The 17,342-nt window shown below is 43.4% G+C and overlaps 4 protein-coding genes across 5 annotated transcripts; 2 read left to right on the forward strand and 2 right to left on the reverse strand.

Annotated features, from left to right (window-relative positions):
- Positions 1 to 28: 28 nt before the first annotated feature.
- cfap210 (cilia and flagella associated protein 210) lies at positions 29 to 3,408 on the forward strand. The gene is made up of 9 exons (XM_029847389.1): positions 29 to 1,047; positions 1,309 to 1,505; positions 1,595 to 1,768; positions 1,847 to 2,052; positions 2,117 to 2,273; positions 2,344 to 2,483; positions 2,561 to 2,753; positions 2,832 to 2,996; positions 3,064 to 3,408. Exons 1-9 carry the CDS (start codon positions 999 to 1,001, stop codon positions 3,406 to 3,408), a joined length of 1,626 nt encoding a protein of 541 aa, XP_029703249.1. The 5' UTR covers positions 29 to 998.
- Positions 3,409 to 3,540: 132 nt separating this feature from the next.
- ppig (peptidylprolyl isomerase G (cyclophilin G)) lies at positions 3,541 to 8,592 on the reverse strand. Of its 2 annotated transcripts, none has more exons than XM_011609913.2 (13): positions 8,445 to 8,592; positions 7,894 to 7,977; positions 7,456 to 7,530; positions 7,256 to 7,363; positions 6,724 to 6,768; positions 6,550 to 6,637; positions 6,436 to 6,465; positions 6,201 to 6,340; positions 5,960 to 6,128; positions 5,714 to 5,884; positions 5,550 to 5,640; positions 5,322 to 5,461; positions 3,541 to 5,129 (listed from the first exon to the last, which is right to left on the reverse strand). In XM_011609913.2, exons 2-13 carry the CDS (start codon positions 7,952 to 7,954, stop codon positions 4,199 to 4,201), a joined length of 2,049 nt encoding a protein of 682 aa, XP_011608215.1. In that variant the 5' UTR covers positions 7,955 to 7,977; positions 8,445 to 8,592; the 3' UTR covers positions 3,541 to 4,198. The 2 variants fall into 2 exon arrangements, with proteins under 2 accessions (XP_011608215.1, XP_011608223.1); XM_011609921.2 differs by having other exon boundaries at positions 8,440 to 8,573.
- Positions 8,593 to 8,800: 208 nt separating this feature from the next.
- Positions 8,801 to 13,535, forward strand: fastkd1 (FAST kinase domains 1). Its single transcript, XM_003961925.3, has 15 exons — positions 8,801 to 9,131; positions 9,231 to 9,695; positions 9,782 to 9,850; positions 9,935 to 10,060; positions 10,147 to 10,545; positions 10,652 to 10,762; positions 10,961 to 11,092; positions 11,179 to 11,665; positions 11,762 to 11,876; positions 11,945 to 12,073; positions 12,159 to 12,290; positions 12,367 to 12,474; positions 12,697 to 12,841; positions 13,069 to 13,183; positions 13,260 to 13,535. Exons 2-15 carry the CDS (start codon positions 9,361 to 9,363, stop codon positions 13,353 to 13,355), a joined length of 2,499 nt encoding a protein of 832 aa, XP_003961974.2. The 5' UTR covers positions 8,801 to 9,131; positions 9,231 to 9,360; the 3' UTR covers positions 13,356 to 13,535.
- A 156-nt stretch (positions 13,536 to 13,691) lies between these two features.
- Positions 13,692 to 16,833, reverse strand: klhl41a (kelch-like family member 41a). The gene is made up of 6 exons (XM_003961849.3): positions 15,678 to 16,833; positions 15,453 to 15,610; positions 15,274 to 15,381; positions 14,997 to 15,182; positions 14,572 to 14,718; positions 13,692 to 14,502 (listed from the first exon to the last, which is right to left on the reverse strand). The coding sequence occupies exons 1-6, from the start codon at positions 16,761 to 16,763 to the stop codon at positions 14,391 to 14,393; spliced, it is 1,797 nt and encodes a 598-aa protein (XP_003961898.2). The 5' UTR covers positions 16,764 to 16,833; the 3' UTR covers positions 13,692 to 14,390.
- Positions 16,834 to 17,342: the final 509 nt, after the last annotated feature.

The following is a 17,342-nucleotide window of genomic DNA, read 5'->3' on the forward strand; positions in this document are numbered from 1 at the left end:
TTACCAGGGTGTCTGACGCAGAATTCAGCGTTCCAGAAAAACCAAGAGTCTGAGTTAAAATAGAACTATTCTGCGTTTATGAAGCTTTTTTTCCCAATAAATTAATATATTTTTTCATATTTAAATTGAAGTCGACCTAAAGCCAAGTCCAAAAGACAGACTTTTGAGCATTTGGTACTTTCTAATTGTAGTTTATTAACATTTTTGCTTTGACCTTCATTCATGTTTATGACAGCCTTTTACTTTTTATCTAAAAGAATCACCAAGTTGTGGCTTAATCATTTTAAACCACAACTCTCATATTTATATTAACTACAGTCAACTACTCTATGTTACAAATAATCACATAACTATGTGTGCTTATACATTCTTCTATCATTCATTGCAAAATATTCTGACACGTTTGATGCTCCACTTTATGTTGTTCTTAGGGTTAGGGTTAATTTGTAAAATTATTAAGACACAAGAGGGAAAAGTTGTACCCACCGATTATTTATTTAGAAGGAAGCAGACAAATATAAGAGGTTTTTGGCAGAGCTTTTGCATAAAGATTATCACACCTGAAATATTAAAACAGGTATTTCTACATGATGGTGTCTTTTCTAGGCGTCTCCAGCATTATTGGACAGATGCCGCCCATCACATGATACATCGCGCTGCACAACTGACTTTTGTTTTTTTTAATAAAATTCAGATATATTTATCTTAAAATGTACAATTTGAAACATATTATTGGTCATCTGCCCGTTTGCTCAGGAGCTCTGATAGTCTTTGTTAACCCAATAACATTTAAAAGTTTAAATTTTAAATTCTTATTTAAGAGTTTAAATATTCCACATGTAGCGCCCTCTTCTGTCAAGCAGTGGCAAAGCATCCGACTGGTTGCCTGGTTCCCACTAAACAAAAACGGGCCGTCTGTCCTGGCTGGAACTTGGTAGAAAGTTGAAATAGTTTCATCTGGTTGTTGCATCTTTAACTGGGGCGAGACAATCCAAAACATGGAAACAGAGGTTCAACACGGGCGAAGAAAAACCTCCCTTAAGAAAGGTGAGATCATTAAAATAACACTTTAGGTGATGTTCATGACTGGCATGGCATTTGGTAGTTGGTGTAACCTGAAGAATAAAACGCTTAATGCAATTTTATTCTTTTAATCCTCCTCCACTTTCATCCAAACCCTTCCTAAACTACTGAAACCTCCAATTTTTCAGCCAAAAATGACTGTTTTGCACTAATAAACATCCACGTAGCGATTGATAGCTTTTCTTTTAACAAGTTGATGAAATAACCTTCATTTTTGTGCTTTAGTTGATGACGCCAGCGGGATGTTTCAGTTTCCAGACCTCCGACAGGTTACAGTGTTATCCAAGGCTGAATGGCAGAGGATCCAACGTGAGCTGGACCGACACAACCCTGAAAAGGAGCGAAGGACAGAGGCCAAAGAGAGGGAGGTTCTCCATCAGCAGTCGGTGGAGGTGGTGAAGCAGTGGTCCAACACCATCGCTGTGAGAGGCTTTCACTTTAAAACTACAACTAAAACTACAAAAAGGCCCCACAGGCCACATTAGTGAGGCTGCACATTTGATTATTAAAGGGCCAACGGCAGAAAAAGCTGGAGGCGAAGAAGATACGGGATGAGGTTGAAGAGGAGAAGAGGAAACAGATTGACCGAGAGGAGGCCAAATTTCAGGCGCAGAAGCGAAAAGAGGCGGTCGAGAAAGCCAAAACTCAGCTGTACTATCAGAGCGACCATGTTAGAGGCTTACATGTGGGTGTCGCATCACACCGTCACTCATGAGTGATGCGTTTGGGGTCGTGACCTGGCGTTATTGTTGCCCCCACACAGAGCGCACTCCTGCTGACAGAGGTGCTGAAGGAGAGAGAGGCTCAGATTGACCTGAAGGAGCGCATCAAGAACACCACCAGGGACGTGGAGAAGCAATTTCTGGAGGCGATGAAGACCAGGGAGGATGAGGCACAGAGGCAGGAGGAGGAGAGAGCACTCCAGAGGAAGATGGTGACCCAGGCTGTGGCAGAAGACCTGAGAAAACAGTGAGAAAACACTATTTTCTTCAACCCACTTCCAGTCTTTCAAGTTGTTGATTTCCTTTTTCAGGGTTGGGGAAAACAAGGTGCTGAAGGAGCAGCAGAAGGTAGAAAGCAAGAGAGAGGGAGAGGAAATCCAACAGCTTACAGAGCTCTACCAGTGGGAGCAAAGGATGGAGAGAGAGAGACAAGTGAAGCAGAAGAAAGATCTAATGCAAGCTCACGTGGTAGGATCCAAACAGGGTAATGAATCTGTGGAGGGGAGTTACAGTATAACCGTCCCGGCTGTGTTTACAGGAACACGTCGCTAATAGAGACAGCGTGAGAGCTACGGAGGAGGAGAAACAGAAGACTGAAGAGGAAAGGAGGACTCTTTTCCTCTCTGCTAAAGAAAAAATGATGAAGCTACGCAAAGACCGAGAAACGGAGCTGCTCAGGTACGAACCAGCACGGCACAGACGAGAGTCGTGCACGGGGGTCCATTGATTTCACTGCCCAGTTTTTTTGGATCCAGAGAAGCCCGGAAGCTCAGAGAAGGCATCATGAAGGACCTGACAGTCGCACAGCAGGAGCAGTGGGTCAGTGAGGAGCAGAGGATCGTGAAGGCGGTGGCGGAGCAGGAGGCAAAACAGGCCCAGCAGTGGTGGGAAGAGGAGGAGAGGCGGGCCACGATGCTGAGGGCCATCAGGGAGCACCGAGAACTCACGGTACCAATACAGCGTCATGCCATGATGGTAGACACTCCAGTTGACAAGATAGAAAAGTCTTGCTTGTTTTAAAATCAGAGACAAGAGAAGGAGCAGAGACAGCGAGCAGCAAAGCAGACGGCAAAGGATGAACTTGAAGCCAAGAGAGAGGCCGACAGGATATTTAAAGAGAAGCAGCGATCAAAGGCTCTTCAGATCAAAGAGGACAGAATTCATTTACAAGGCTTCAACGCCACTCAGACGGTAGCCTCGATTCTTAGACGTTACTTTTAAGCGATACTCGTGCTCATCTCTCTGTCCTCGAACCCAGGCGCAGAAAAGCGCCCAGAGGGAGGTGCTCCGAAAAGGGGAGCAGGAGCTGGAAAAGATGAACGCGGAGCTGATGGCCCAGGAGGCGCGAGAGTTTCACCAGTATTCCCAGCAGGTCATCCGCACAGCGGCGGCGGGTCAGCGAAACATCATCCCCCTCTGCAAAGCGGCGAGGGAAGCGTTCGGAGGAGGCTTTGACCCCGCCTGCAGCGGGATCAGACCGGTTTACCTGGTTCAGGACCAGAGCGGCGCTCAGATGCCCCAGTACGTCTCCGAGGACGTCAAAAAACTCAACCAGGCCGTAGATATTCAAGCTGAAAAGAAGAGACTGGGCTTCACCTGGTGATCAAGGTTCCACACCTGTCCAACAATACTGCTGAATCAGCAGCAACATGTTGTGACTTGTCATTTCTTCGCATCACGTCAGCATTCATTTCAAATGAAAGATGGGCAGCATTGATTAGAGCGTGAGATGTTCTGAAGGTTCTGTGGTTTATTAGAAAGGTTTCTGATCTCATCTCCAGGTGATTTACAGAGCATAACAGTTTCTGCCTGACATCCAACACACACAAACTGGTCTGCCGACCCATGAAATCAGCAATAATTCACAACCGCAGGAAACTGGACAGGACATGTCAGAGCACAACTGACCATGGGTATTTTCAGCTGAAGGTCACAGCAGCAACGGTTTCGAACCACCTACCACAAAACAGTTTCTATAAATCCTGATTTGGCAGATGAGACATTAAATCACAAAGAACAAAACCTTTTTTCTTTTCTTTAATCTTAATATAAAAAGGGAAATTTGTTTACCATTTTTGTGGTGAAGACAAAGATCAAATCCCATTTCCCTGCATAAATCACAGGATTCACCTGGATTCACTTGACACTCGGACAGAAATGGGATTTTCCTTCTCTAAACTCACCTTTGTTACAACAATGCACTGTTGTTACAAACATTTCCATTTTGATTGATCACTAAAAACAAGTCTACGCTGCATCGGCCAAAGCTCGGCTGACTTGTGAAAGACTTCACAGAACGATGAGTATGAGAAATTCCCCTTCTAGATGAACTTCAGCATTTGTACATGCTGGAGCAATGAAAGGCAAACTTCTGCGTTTGTAGCTTCAGGATATCAGTCACTGTCAGAGCTGGAGCTGGATCTGGATCTGGATCTCTTCCTTTCTTTGCCTTTTGTACCGTCTGGCCTTGCGGGACTCCGTCGGTCTCTGGACGTGCTGTTCCCCCGGCTCCTTCTGGAATCTGGGCTCCTGCGGCTCCTTTTTCTCTTGTCCCCGTCGCTGTCTGAGCTTCTCCGTCTTCTTTGGGTTGTGCTTCCTCTGTCCCTTCTGTGAGATGACCGATCTTTGCTGTGGTCCCTTCTGTTGCTCCGACTTCTGGACCGCCTGCTTCTCTGTGAATCTCTGGCCCTGTTTCTGTCTCCACTCCTCGTTCGATGTTCCTTCTCCCTGGAAGTTCCCCGCCTCTTACGCTCCCTGTCGCTGCTGTGCCGCTTTTCACGGCTGCGTTCTCTGCCTCTCTCTCTGCTCTTTTCTCGTTTTTCCTCAGTCTCCTTGGATAGAGTAGGTGTATCCTTGTTCATGCTTGTAGATCTGGGTCCATCTTTTGAGGTTCCTTCCTTGCTTTGGGACTTTGACCTGCTTTTCTCCCGGTTTCTTCCTTTGGCTTCCTCTCTATGCTTTTTATCAGAGTCGGGGCCTTTGTTTCGCTCTTTGCTGTGGTCGGTCTCAACCTCTTCTTTTCTTTTGTCATCTTGGGTTTTGCTCCTTGAGCGACCTCTTCTTCCATCACTTTTATGCTTGTGAGACTTGTCTCTGCTTTTTGATCTCCTGCTTTTTTCTCGGCTTTTGCTGCGGCTTTGGGATTTATTGCCCTTCTTTGACTTGTGTTTGCTTTCCTTTTCATCTTCTTTGCTTCTGGATCTACGGGAGCGAGATTTCTTGTCTTTTTTCCCCTCAGCTGAGTGATCCTGTTTAGTGTCAGAGGACCGTCTCTCTCTCCTTTGCCCTTTATCTTCTTCCTCCTTATCGTCATTCATGTCCCCTCTTAAAAGAAAGAAGTGGCAGGTTAACACCAAAACAACATAAATGAAACAGCTACAATTATAATACAATTATTTTTAGAACCATAACTGATGGTGATTATCTTATATACCAGTCACTTCAGAAAGAAAAGCTCTAATCTGACAGACTTAAATGGTGTCTCCACATACACGCCACAAAATGAGTCATGTTTACCTGTCCCCCTTAATCCAGCGCTCTCCAGTGACAGCTCTCATTCTCTGACGCCGAATTTCCTGACGCCAGCGTGGAGGGGTTTCACTGCTCCGAAAGCGGTCTCTGGACCTCGAACGAGACCGTGATGGAGTTCGATACCACTGGGCGGGAGAAAAATCAGATAAAGAACCAGTGTCACTGTTGTGATGATGACAGAGTGAATTCCTGGAGAAGATGAGGGGTACATACCCTCTGACCCCTGCCTTTAATCTTCCTCCCAGACCTTGTAATTACCAGGCGTCGCTGATATCCGGTCTGAGAATTATACATCGAGCGAGAACTACAAGAACAACACATATAATCATTATTTTTTGGAAACATTTTGGACATTGACCAGGTTAGTCACAACCAACCTCTCTCTTTGCCTCTCGTCTTTGGTCTGCTGATCCTGTTCAGACTGCTGAAACAGAGGGCTCCTCCGCATGAGGAATCGGTTTTCTGGGATGGGTGGAATTTCTTCAGGACGTACAGTAGATGTAACCACCTCCTCTTGTTCTTTCATTTCAGGACTTTCTGCCTGTGGCCTACAAATATACAATAATTTGAATGAAAGTGACAACTTCAGGGCGCAGCTTCCAATGTTAATAAAATAGAGCTACCTTTTCTTCTCCTTTTTCTTTTTCTGTTTTTTGGTCTTCTTTTTCTTCTTCTTCTTAGATTCCTTCTCTGATTCTTCAGATTCAGAGGATGAATCTGATGAGCTTTCAGAATCGCTGGAGCTGCTGGAACTAGACGTTTCTCGCGCTCTCTCTTTTTTAGCTTTCTTTGCTGTAAATAAAAGCTCCAGTCCATCAAATCTAAAATTTATTTGTCGGCGATAAATGTTTTCCACAAACAAACCTTTAGATTTAGGGATCAGTTCTCCACAGTTCAAAACCTTGACCTCAGCATAGGGTCTGCTGTTAGCATCCGTTTTCTGATTCTCTATGGTTTGAATGACCTCTTGGCCAGAGATCACCTGACCAAAAACCACATGGACACTAAGAAAAACACAATTGTTGAGTCCAAACAAACTGCAGAGATTTGTCACTATATAAACAGAATTTACATTCCAATGCATTTATGTAGCACGTACCCATCCAGATGTGGAGAAGGTTTTGTGGTTCTGAAAGGTCACAAGTGTTAAAATTAGAAAACTGTTTTACACTCATACAAATGCCATAAATCCAGGAAGAGAAACGATACTTACACGAAAAACTGTGATCCATTTGTATCTTTGCCTCTATTGGCCATTGACAGCAGGTACTCCTTATTGTGCTTAACAGCAAAGCTTTCATCTGAAAGAAAAGGCTAAGATTGTACATCCATCCTCACGCCAACCTCTGGCACAGATAAGCAACTGCTCTGATAATGGCGTCTTTACCTTCAAAAAAGCCTCCATAGATGGATTCGCCTCCTCTTCCATTACCTGTGCAGGAGTCAACAAGACATCAGTCAAACAAGGTGCTGAACATAGAAATTGTGGTACAGCATGAACATTTTTCCTGTACAGAGACTAGCAGTAAATATACTCCCCCTTATTAAAATTAGTAAGCTAAACCAATCAGTGTGTCAATGTCTGTGTAGATTCTCAATCATCCAAGTCACAGTTATCCAGATAAGATCATTGGGTCGACTGGACTTCACCACCATGTGACCCGGCAGACAAAGGGGAAGCACCCAAAGTGAAACTAGGTGAACGACCCTACCAACGACTCTCAGATGACTGCCCAGATTAGCATGCTAATGGTCCACAAGGGCTATATTTTCAAGCTCTGCCCTCAGTGAGTTTAGAACTGAAGAAGTCTTCTGGAGAGAAGGCAAAAGGTCTACAACACAAACCCTAACAAATCCAGTCGACACAGAGATCTTACTTGGAGAATAGGTTTGTCCAACATGGCCACTTAATTACTCACCTTCACTGAAGTCTCCTCCTTGAATCATGAAGTCTTTCACAATTCGATGGAACAAGCATCCTTTGTAGTGCAGGGGCTTCTGGGTTCCCTTCCCAATGCCTCGCTCACCTGAAAGAAAGCAAATTGTTTAACAATATTAAAATCATGAACAAATGTAAGACGTTTTACAGCCTGTTATTTGGAGAAAATATCTTGTTCACCTGTGCAGAGGCACCGGAAGTTTTCACAAGTTTTAGGACAGAAATCTGAGAAGAGTTCGACCACAACTCTGCCAACTTTGAGATGAGGAAAAGAGGACAAAATAAACAGTGTTAGTGATTGAATTTAGTATTTAAAAAAAAAGGAAATTACATTTAACTAACATCTACCTGCAGATTTCTTGATAGGAATGTATATATGTAGAATATGTAAAATGATACATCCAGTCCCATTCTGTGTTTTTTGATTAAACTTACTCTATATATATATTTTTGAAGTAAAGTATGTGAAATTAAAGATCTTTTTAACACTTCAAAAATCAAAACAATACTTTAGCGCATGATATGTTGATTGTGTCTGGGCTTTAATTTGGTTAATTCTCTTACATAAGCAACAAGATAATGTCTATTATTGTTGTTTAATGCCAGTTTATCCCTTACCGAGCACATTACTGATTCCGATGTCAAAGAAGCATCGGGGACGTTGAACCTTGATCCCCATGATCACCTCTGTGGATCAAATGCCTGAAGCAAACCACAAACAGCCCGCAGATTACTAAAATATCTAGTACACTTAATAGGTTTTACTTGCATGAGTTGATACATGTGGCTAAACTAAAGACGAAAACAATCAGTGAAGTGAAGTAAAAGGTTGGTAGTTCCGATTCGTATCCAATACGCACGCTAGCAGAGCAGGTTTGGAATCTCATATGAATTAAAAGGCAGAATCTGTGGCCAAGTTCTTGTGCAACCTGCAATAGTATCCAGCTCACAGACCGACCGAACACAGACTCGTTAATTATCGTTAATTCCATTCAAACACGTTCGGTTCCATCTTTAACTCTGACGCGAGGCCTGGCGTTAGCAAGTTAGCAACCTGGCTTTCGCCAAATGTGTCTAATATGGCGCTTAGAAAGCTTTAGCAGGGTAATTTTTGCATATTGACCACATAACTCCACTCTAAATGTGATGTTCACAGCGACATACTTCACCTGAGGATCCAATGATATCACTTAATCGAATCGATTTCACAAACGATGAAAATCAAGTTTCATTCAGTGTTGAACTAGGATTTTCTAAAGATGGCGCCGCTCAGACGTCAAAATTTCAACGGGCACGTAGTCCGTGGGTTAATTTTTGCCCTGATCAAGGCTTGTAAGGTGCAAAGAGCTCTGTCTAAACGTACCCTTTTAAGGTTATCTTGAAAATTTTGCTAAGCGAAGTTAATTTTAGGATTAAAATCTGAATATATTTAATGCATATAAAGTTTAAACGGCTTCTTAACGTTTTAGAACAGCTCAGGGCACAGGCACTGAAAGATCTACATTCGGGGTAAAAAAGTGGCCTAACGCGTCACTGAATACGGAAGTGAAACACTGAGGCGCATATGTTTGGCAATTTTGACTTTGTCAAAAATTGTCAGCTAAATAATGCGCTAATATTGTCTTAGCTTTTAAGAGATTTACACTCTTGAGAAACAATTTAAACGTGAGTTTATAGAGTTACTCTGGGTTTCTTCAAATGTTTTCTATGTGTTTTTACTGGCTCCACGTGAGAGCTGTGTTACCCAACGGAACATACCCATATTGGCCACCGGTATGTCTACACAATTTGGGTTAAAATCAAGCAAGGGAGATCTCTGAGTTAATGTTTGCAAGGTGAAACCAACAGAACCCGAGGTCAGTTTATTATTTTCCATCTAAATTGTCATAAAATGTCATCTGACATTTCTAACCAAGCGTAGTAATGTCTCTTTTTTTGTATTCTTTAAATGACAGGTTCTTTTACCACATTCAGATCCGTTGGTTTGGTCCAACCTTCCAAAGTTGCTTTGACGTTGGGATGAGCAATTATGCTGGGATACCAATAACTCCCTTTTTATAATAATTTGCCCCAAGGTCTGTGGTGATGTTTCAGTTCCGTTTTGTTCAATCCTGTCTTCGGAGGCTTCTCCATGGGGGTACAGTGACCCGGGACCCGGTTTTGCAGCAACTCCGTATGTGCGTCGCTGAAGAGCAGGTGTTTGATGTTGTTGGAAAAAACACTGCAAAGCTCACAGTAGATCATGTCGGCCGGGCTGTGGGAATGCTCTGGCAGTTTCAGAAAGAGAAACCACAAATGCTCCGAACTGTCGAGCTCATCAACAGCCACCCGCAGTTTCTAACTCTTCGGGTGTTGGCTGAAAACAAAATTACTCACATGGATAACTTGATGTTGGTCGACATACTTTACAGCTTCCTCAGGTACAATCGTACACAAGCCTTGTTAAATTGCTATGTGGTTTTTAGGATTCCTCTGATATAATGTTGTGTTTTTTTTCCATCATCAGGTTGAATGTGGAACCACATGACTCTCTTGTTCAGCAGTTGGTATCAGAAGCATGGCTGCGAATAGACCGGTATGATTGATACATTGTTTGGTGGGCACGTTCTGAAGTTTGCATTATTCGGAAATAAAAATGCATTTATTTCTTTCTTTCCAGGTTACCAATGACATCATTGTCCAAGTTTGCAATCTGTCTAAGTGATCAGCACCTCCAGCACAGCACTCTAATGGGCCACATCACCAGCATTATTGATCAGATGTTGCCGTCCATCCATGATGTTAGGTTCGTCATGAAACCACCGGTCACATTAACATACCAGAAACCTGTCATGTCCTCCCTGTTTACCTTTTGTGGTCATGTTTTCTCAGAATCCTCTCGACTCTCATGATCAGCGTGTCTTCTCTGGTGTCTGTGCGGCTTCGTGATGCCCTCATTGACAGAGCAGGTCATCTTCTGGACACCATAGACGTCTCCAATTACAACAGCCCCCGGAGATTGGTGCAATTCCTGCGCAACATCAAGCACAGTCACCGTCCTTTGCTGGAAAAGTGCAATAAGATCCTTTTGTACCACATTCCCAGGATGGATGCAGAAAATATTTGTATCATCATGGGGCTTTATCAGTCCCTGCAGTTCAACAACTGCGACTTCATGCTGGCGGCGAGACAAAGACTTACAGAATTGGTCGATTCAAGCACCGACCCTTTCTCCTTTACAAAACTGTTTGTGGGTCTGGGTCCTATGGCCAGTCAGGAGACCAAAGAACGGTTTGTAGCATCATGCCATCGACATCTCGTCTGTGAACCCCTGAGTCAGGAAATGTGAACTTTCCTGAGTCACATAAGTGGCTAATTTTATTGCACTGTTTTGCAGGTTGGAGAATACTGCCCTCCTATTGGCCGATGAGCTCAATGCGCAGCAGGCTCTAGCTATAGCTGAAACTCTAGAGGAGATTCAGAGCAGGAATTTGAGCTTACTGAACAAGTGAGTCATGTTGTCTCTATTGTGAAATCTGCAAGATTTCAATGTTTGGAGCCATTTCCGTCATATAAATGATTCGTCCTTCTGATACATCTTGGTGATATGTTTTGATACCTCAAGCAACAGTTACTGAACATCATTGGGTCAAATCAGTTTAGCATCGCAGCATGTTATGATTTCATAGTTTTTTGTTTTTTCTAGGATTGCATCAGTCATTAAAAGGAATCTTCATGTCTACAAGCCAGTGGAGGTGGCCAGAATCACCCAAGCTCTTTTTCTGTTGCAATACCAAAACCCTGAACTCTTCGCCAAACTAAGAAACACTCTGGTTACGTAAGTGTGAATTTCAATTCAACCATCCCTTCTTTTTTTTCAAACCTTCATTGAATAAATCTGACTGACGGTGTTTTATCTTGCAGTTTTTTGCGGAGCAGCATCTTCCCCTATGAAGTGTCCATGTTGACCCGCGTCCTGTCCCTGCTGCCCAGCCCGCGGCTTGACGAGACTCTAATCTCCCGCATGGAAGCTGTAGCGCCCCAGTGCACTCTCAGTGATCTCAACTCCTTTTCTTTTGTCATCGCCAAGTGGGTGCGCAACGACTCCTCCTTTGCCCACAACACTCCCAGCAAATACGTGCATTTGCTCCAGGTCTTGAACCGCTGCGGATGCGAGAGGCTGCACATGGCCGACCGGCTGGACTTGCTGCTGGAGGAGCTAAAGTACATTTCAGGAGAATGGTTTGAGGAGATGTTGGTCAGCGAGGTGATGGCCACACTGCAGAGGATGATGGATCAGATAAACTGGACCAATGTGGTAGAACTGGCTTACTTTCTAACCAAGATAAATCAGCACTGCCCTCCTCTGCTGGACCAAATCGCCAGCGTGGCTATTAAAGACATTGAGAAGGTGCTTGAAGTTTACTGTGTGTTTCTGACAGGTAATATACCTGCAGCATTGCATATCTGTAAATGTTAATGTTATTTTCCTTGTGATCCTTTGAAGATTCACCCCTCGGCAACATACGCCATGCTGCTGCCCTTCTCTGTCCTGAATTATGATCCTGCCCAAGCAGACGAGTTGTATGACGTATGCATTCAGCATATCATTCCTCATATCAGTAAGTTGATCAGAGAACACTTTCCTTTTGTAAATCCAGCATCGCATTGATGAACCTTGCCTATGCAGGCTCTTTTGATCCTCATCTGCTGGTTTTCCTGGCCTACTCTTTGGCTTTGGCCGATTACTTCCCTGAGGAGCTCGTCAGAACGATCTTCAGTATTGACTTTCTGGGAAAGCTTGATGCCCAGCTAGAAAGTAGGTCTCTGTTTTGTCTATATCTGTCTTGACGAAAGGAAAGAATAGTATCACAGAGTGTGTATGGTCTCCCTGATTCTTAAAGCCTTACCTGATGCCCTGAACATGCGGACCAGACTCCGCCTCATGGAGCTGAACCGTGCAGTGTGTCTCGAGTGTCCAGAGTTCCAGGTGCCTTGGTTTCACGAGCGTTACTGCCAGTATTTCACAAAAAAAGGTCTTCAAAAAAGTCCCTTGATAAACTATTCATTTTAAAGAGAAGTTTATTGTATAATAAAGCTGTTTTTGGTTAGGATCTGGCAGTCCTGCACAGCAACAGATCCACAAATTACTGTCTGATGTTCTTGGTGGCTACAACTGTGTTCGAGTAGAGGGTACCACGCCGTACTCTTACACCATCGGTGAGTGCTATTTCAACATTTATTTGATGATGTTTTATATTTAACTAAGTTTAAGATTATTTTATGTGTGATCATAAACTGCTAAACCCATAAAAAAAGACATTTGTAGAGTATTTTTACTCTAGTTGGTACCCTCTAATCTGCAGAGAACCAGCTAGTGCTAATACCAAAACAGAAACGTAAGCAGAAAGGTTTCTGACTGTTTATGTGACGTGTTTCCAGATTTTGAATGCATCCTGGATGCACATATGCAGCCGCTACCATTCAGTGAACCTGCCACACTGCAGATCTCCAACAGAGGAAAGGTTCACTGGGCAACAAATTCAATGGAAAGAATCAAGGAGGATCTGCCTCCTGGAGCCCAGCGGTATGTGTAGCATGATAGACTATAAGCATTGTAGACTATAAAATGATATCGTGCCACAATATGCATTTTCCCCCCAGTTTCCATGTTAAAAAATCAGATTTTTCAATTATTTCTTCAACAGGAGTTTATATACATACACAAGACCACCTAAACAATTTGTCCACTAATGAATTAGAATGAAATGAAATGAAATATACTTAATATTCTGTTTTGAACTCTGCCCCAAGAGTTGCTATCGACTTCCTGGACTCAAAGTGCTTCTGTAAGAACTCCCACCACATAAAAGGTGAAACCCTGATGAGAAAGAGACACCTTGAAATTCTGGGGTATCGCGTGGTTCAGGTGAGGAAAGCATCATTTAGAAAGCACAGGTCGTAACATGTGCCATAGAAAGCAAAATAACATTTGTTTTTAACAGATCCCTCACTTTGAATGGAACTCTATGGAGTTGTCGACACAGGATGCCTGGAAGGAATATTTAAAGAGGAAATTATTTAAAGAGGTTTCTCCTTGAAGGATGAATTTATGGAAGAATGAATGTAACGTTAAGTGCAGACTAAGGGTTTTCAAATGTAGTACACAAGTGCTCCTTATTTTTAGCCATTGCAGTGAGGTGATGTGAATCTACCTCTATCATGTAAGAAAATATTTGCTCTGTGCTTTCATATTAAAATGAATATTTTTATGGAAAAAATATAGAACTTTGGTGTCTTTTGTGTCTTTCATCCACTGTTACTCCAATCAACTAACAAGTTTAAAAACTGTTTCTACTATTTCGTGTTCAAATGTATCTCTGTGGTTTTTTCCAAATTCCTGATGCAACTATATAAATCTAAAGGATCTCTACACCTACTGTTGGATTTGATTTTTACTTTTAAAACATACGTTTACTGTAAGAGTACTTAGTTGCAGCAGAAATGCAGCACATGGATGAATACAGCAGGAATATTCAAAATCCACATTTGTAACCGAACATAACAAAAAGAGTTAAGTTGAATTTGTTCAAACTGAAAGCTGTTGAGCCATTTCTCATCAAATAAGTGAGGCCTACAGTAAATGCTTCGATGTTATTCTGCTGCTCTGATTGACATTATTGGTGAAAAGTACATTATCTGTCATTCCTACAGGCAAATCTGAAAAACCTTTAAAAGGTTGAGGGAGGTGAGGAGGACATGTGTTGACGGGTCAGCAATAATCAATCCACACCAATAGAGTCAGTCTTACATCTAATCAATAAGTCGATAAAAACCAACATACTAAAATGTCAATAAAATGTGACACTTTTCAAACAACGATCATTTACATTTAACAGTTCGTATGCAATTTTATAATGACTCTTGGATTTCAATTATTTCTAAAAAATGTTCTTTCTGTGCACAGACGGAACCGTGAACAACTGACTCAACTCTGTCTCCTGTGAGCTTTCCTCCACAATTTCTTGAGTGTTCATGACAAAATGTGTGATTAAATCACTAATGTGTGTTTGGAGTCTGGGTGAGCTTCAGAAAGCACAACTGTAAATGTTAGAAACTGCAATGCCAGTGGACGGTTAGAGTTTGGGCATTCTGGCTGTGTTCAGGTGCATGGACACACAGGAGGCTCCGGTGGCATATCGCATCTCTCTGATCATGCCGGTCCACTGTTTCTTGTCCTCTTCATACCTGGAAAAAACAACAAACTGTGTGACGGCAGCAAAAGAAGTGAACTGAGCAAAGACGAAGATCACATACTGCCAAATGTCGATGACTTCACTGGGCGCACACTCTCTGTTCTCATTCTCCACCACGGCAAAGCCTCCGACAGCGTACAGCACCCCCCCGCAGCTGACCAGGTTGACTGAACTTCTCTCCTGAGGAAACTCGGTGAACGGGGCCCACCTGTGAGATAGCGCACCAAGCTGGAGTCACATCTGGACCATTTCTGAATTATGCCTCTAATAACAACCCCTTTGGTACAACATGAAAGGAAGACAAATACTTTAGGCAAATATCTAGAGGCTTTCAGTCAAATCTTTTAAATTAGGCCATGTGAGGAGAGGAATTCTTGGTTAATTTGGTTAAGTACCTAAATAAGGCACAACAACGAATTCCAATTTGCTTGACACGAATGTTGCAGCACTTCTAAAGGCCTCTAAACATTACCATCATACACCTACTTGTTGGTTCCGAAGTCGTAGGCTTCACTCGAGGCTGTCAGACCTTCCTCACTGACTCCACCAACCACAATAATCTTCCCTTTGTGGATAACGGCGCCAAACATGGATCTGGGTGTCTTCATAGACGCCACCTCCTTCCATTCCGACCTCTTGTGGTTGTATGCAAACATCTTGTTGATGGTCTTACTTTACCAATCATTTAAAAAAGGATTAGTGTCATGTTTAATAAAAACAAAGAAAGCTAATACCTTTTATGCCCTAAAAGAAAATTTCTTACTTGTCATCTGTTTTGCCTCCAATACTGTACACCAGCCCGTTCTCAGAAACCACACAGTGGCCGTGAATTCTCAGGGGCAACTTTTTTGTTTCATTCCACTTCATTTTTCTGAGTGAAAAAATGTAAAAGATAAAACACACGGAACGGTTTTGAGGACACTGTTGGCACACGCAACTCACTCGGTGTCGTAGCACAAAACGGTGTCGTGAGACTCGTTGGACTGTAAATCTTTTCCCGCTACAGCAAAAATTAGACTTTCACACTCCCCCATGGCAAACAGGCACCTGGAGGAAGGCATGGGTGGCAGCGCAGCCCAGTCAGAAGACAGAGCGTCCAACTGGAAGACAAACGTTCAGATCAGAAAAGACTTTCCTGTGGTGTGTCTGCTACTCCGCAGGTTCTACCTGGTAGTGGTAACACTGCAGTGGGGTCTCTTTGTCCTCCTCATCTACAAAGAGCCCACCCAACACGTGCAGCTTGTTCTCCTTTGTAATAAGACTGACGTGGTTTCGTGGGATCTGGTCCCCAATCGAAGCCAGAAAGCACTCGTTCTCCTCGGGGTCGTAGGCCACGGCAGTACTGTCGTTAATCATCAGGACCAAATCTTTGGCATACATGCCAAATCTGCGGTTGTCGTTCAGGTAGCCCGGCAACATTCCCTCCTCTCCATTCTCTTCATCTTGACCTTTCTTCTTTTCTGGCAGCTTCCCGGTTGCGGCTTCCTTTATAACTTTGATCTTTTTGAGGAGTTCCTGATTGGTCTTAATGAGGTCCTCCTTCTCCACCTTTTCTTTGAAATACTTCTCTGGGATCAAGCGGAAGCGAATACAGTCAAAAGCCTCCTCTAGAGATTTCAGGCGCTTCTCCTTGTCTTTCTTGACCCACCTCATGAGGGTTTCAAACACCACCTCCTCTTTCTCCACGTTAAGCGCATCCGCTCCAATAATGGCAAAGAGCTCAGGTGGATCTAGCTCCAAGAACTCCTCCGCCTTGCACATGGTTTCGAACCGATCTGCGATGTAATCTCGAGCTGCAATCGCCAGTCTGGCGCAGTTCATCATCAGTGCCAGCCGGTAGATGGCAAGACAATTAGACCTCGACAGCTTCTTCTGCAGATAATTCACGCAGACTGTGAAAACTGAGGGAATCTGGAAGCGGTTAGCAGCAGCCAGAATATCCTGCACACTGTTGTCATTGATGTCGATGTCAGCTGAGTACAGGTAATTGACAATCACCTCCATGATATTGGGGTCCAAGTTCTCCAGAACAACCTCCCTTTGGTTTACTTCCTTCCCGTCCGCTGAGAAGAAGAGTTCCCGGAAATACGGACTGCAGGCTGCCAGGATGAGCCGGTGGCACGGGATGCTCCTCTCTCCAACTTTTAGGATGCAATCAATCAACTTGTTCTCATTCAGAAGCTCTTTGAGTCCATCCTGCAATAGAGTCGTCTGAAAGAGACGAAGGTCTTCCTTGAGACTTTTTGGATCCATTTTTAAGGCCAGGAGGGCAGATAGAAAGGAGCAGTTGACAGACCGTCTCAGGAGGAGGACAGGGAGGACTATAGTCAGCCAGGTCTGGGGCTGCTTCAATATAACTGTGTCCATCTAAATATAGCCATCCCATTCCATCCATGAAGAATTTGGATAAGCCAACTCGGAGCGCCCACACAGCTGTCATAGAGTAAAAATGACTTTGGAACCTTGTAACAACATTGTTGTTCAGCCAGTGGCCAAATAAAAATAACCTGTGAACCTTTCGGCTACTACTTACCGGTACACAAATGAGGAAATATCGATAAAAAAGGAAAACACAACTTCTGTGTTTGGTTCGGTTACTACGGCATCAATATGCAGATCCCAGCCCACCGAGCAGAGTGATGTTTGTGTGTGAGACCCCCACAGTGAGTGAACAGCTGAAGCCCCAGGAGGGGATGTTTGTCCTCTTTCTAGATTTTTTAAATACTTGCACACAGTCGAGGGATCATTGTGTTCTTTCCACTTACAAATTAGTGAACTCATGAGACGCTTCATGAAACACAGGAGACGTACTGTATCAGGGTTGGGGAGTCA

Source organism: Takifugu rubripes, chromosome 1 (assembly GCF_901000725.2).
Source record: "Takifugu rubripes chromosome 1, fTakRub1.2, whole genome shotgun sequence".
Classification (NCBI taxonomy): domain Eukaryota; kingdom Metazoa; phylum Chordata; class Actinopteri; order Tetraodontiformes; family Tetraodontidae; genus Takifugu; species Takifugu rubripes.

What these genes read in the sequence shown, in the direction of transcription:
- ppig (XM_011609913.2), bottom strand. Translation starts at nt 7,954, where the DNA reads ATGGGGATCAAGGTTCAACGTCCCCGATGCTTCTTTGACATCGGAATC. An exon ending in CGGAATCAGTAATGTGCTCG is followed by an intron (nt 7,531 to 7,893) that starts GTAAGGGATAAA and finishes CTCATCTCAAAG; the next exon opens with TTGGCAGAGTTGTGGTCGAA. An exon ending in GACGAGAGGCAAAGAGAGAG is followed by an intron (nt 5,641 to 5,713) that starts GTTGGTTGTGAC and finishes TTGTTCTTGTAG; the next exon opens with TTCTCGCTCGATGTATAATT.
- klhl41a (XM_003961849.3), bottom strand. Translation starts at nt 16,763, where the DNA reads ATGGATCCAAAAAGTCTCAAGGAAGACCTTCGTCTCTTTCAGACGACT. An exon ending in GGAGGCAAAACAGATGACAA is followed by an intron (nt 15,183 to 15,273) that starts GTAAGAAATTTT and finishes TGATTGGTAAAG; the next exon opens with TAAGACCATCAACAAGATGT. An exon ending in TACGACTTCGGAACCAACAA is followed by an intron (nt 14,719 to 14,996) that starts GTAGGTGTATGA and finishes GCTATCTCACAG; the next exon opens with GTGGGCCCCGTTCACCGAGT.
- cfap210 (XM_029847389.1), top strand. Translation starts at nt 999, where the DNA reads ATGGAAACAGAGGTTCAACACGGGCGAAGAAAAACCTCCCTTAAGAAA. An exon ending in ACCATGTTAGAGGCTTACAT is followed by an intron (nt 1,769 to 1,846) that starts GTGGGTGTCGCA and finishes GCCCCCACACAG; the next exon opens with AGCGCACTCCTGCTGACAGA. An exon ending in GGGAGCACCGAGAACTCACG is followed by an intron (nt 2,754 to 2,831) that starts GTACCAATACAG and finishes TTTTAAAATCAG; the next exon opens with AGACAAGAGAAGGAGCAGAG.
- fastkd1 (XM_003961925.3), top strand. Translation starts at nt 9,361, where the DNA reads ATGTTTCAGTTCCGTTTTGTTCAATCCTGTCTTCGGAGGCTTCTCCAT. An exon ending in GCATATCATTCCTCATATCA is followed by an intron (nt 11,877 to 11,944) that starts GTAAGTTGATCA and finishes TTGCCTATGCAG; the next exon opens with GCTCTTTTGATCCTCATCTG. An exon ending in CTGCCTCCTGGAGCCCAGCG is followed by an intron (nt 12,842 to 13,068) that starts GTATGTGTAGCA and finishes CTCTGCCCCAAG; the next exon opens with AGTTGCTATCGACTTCCTGG.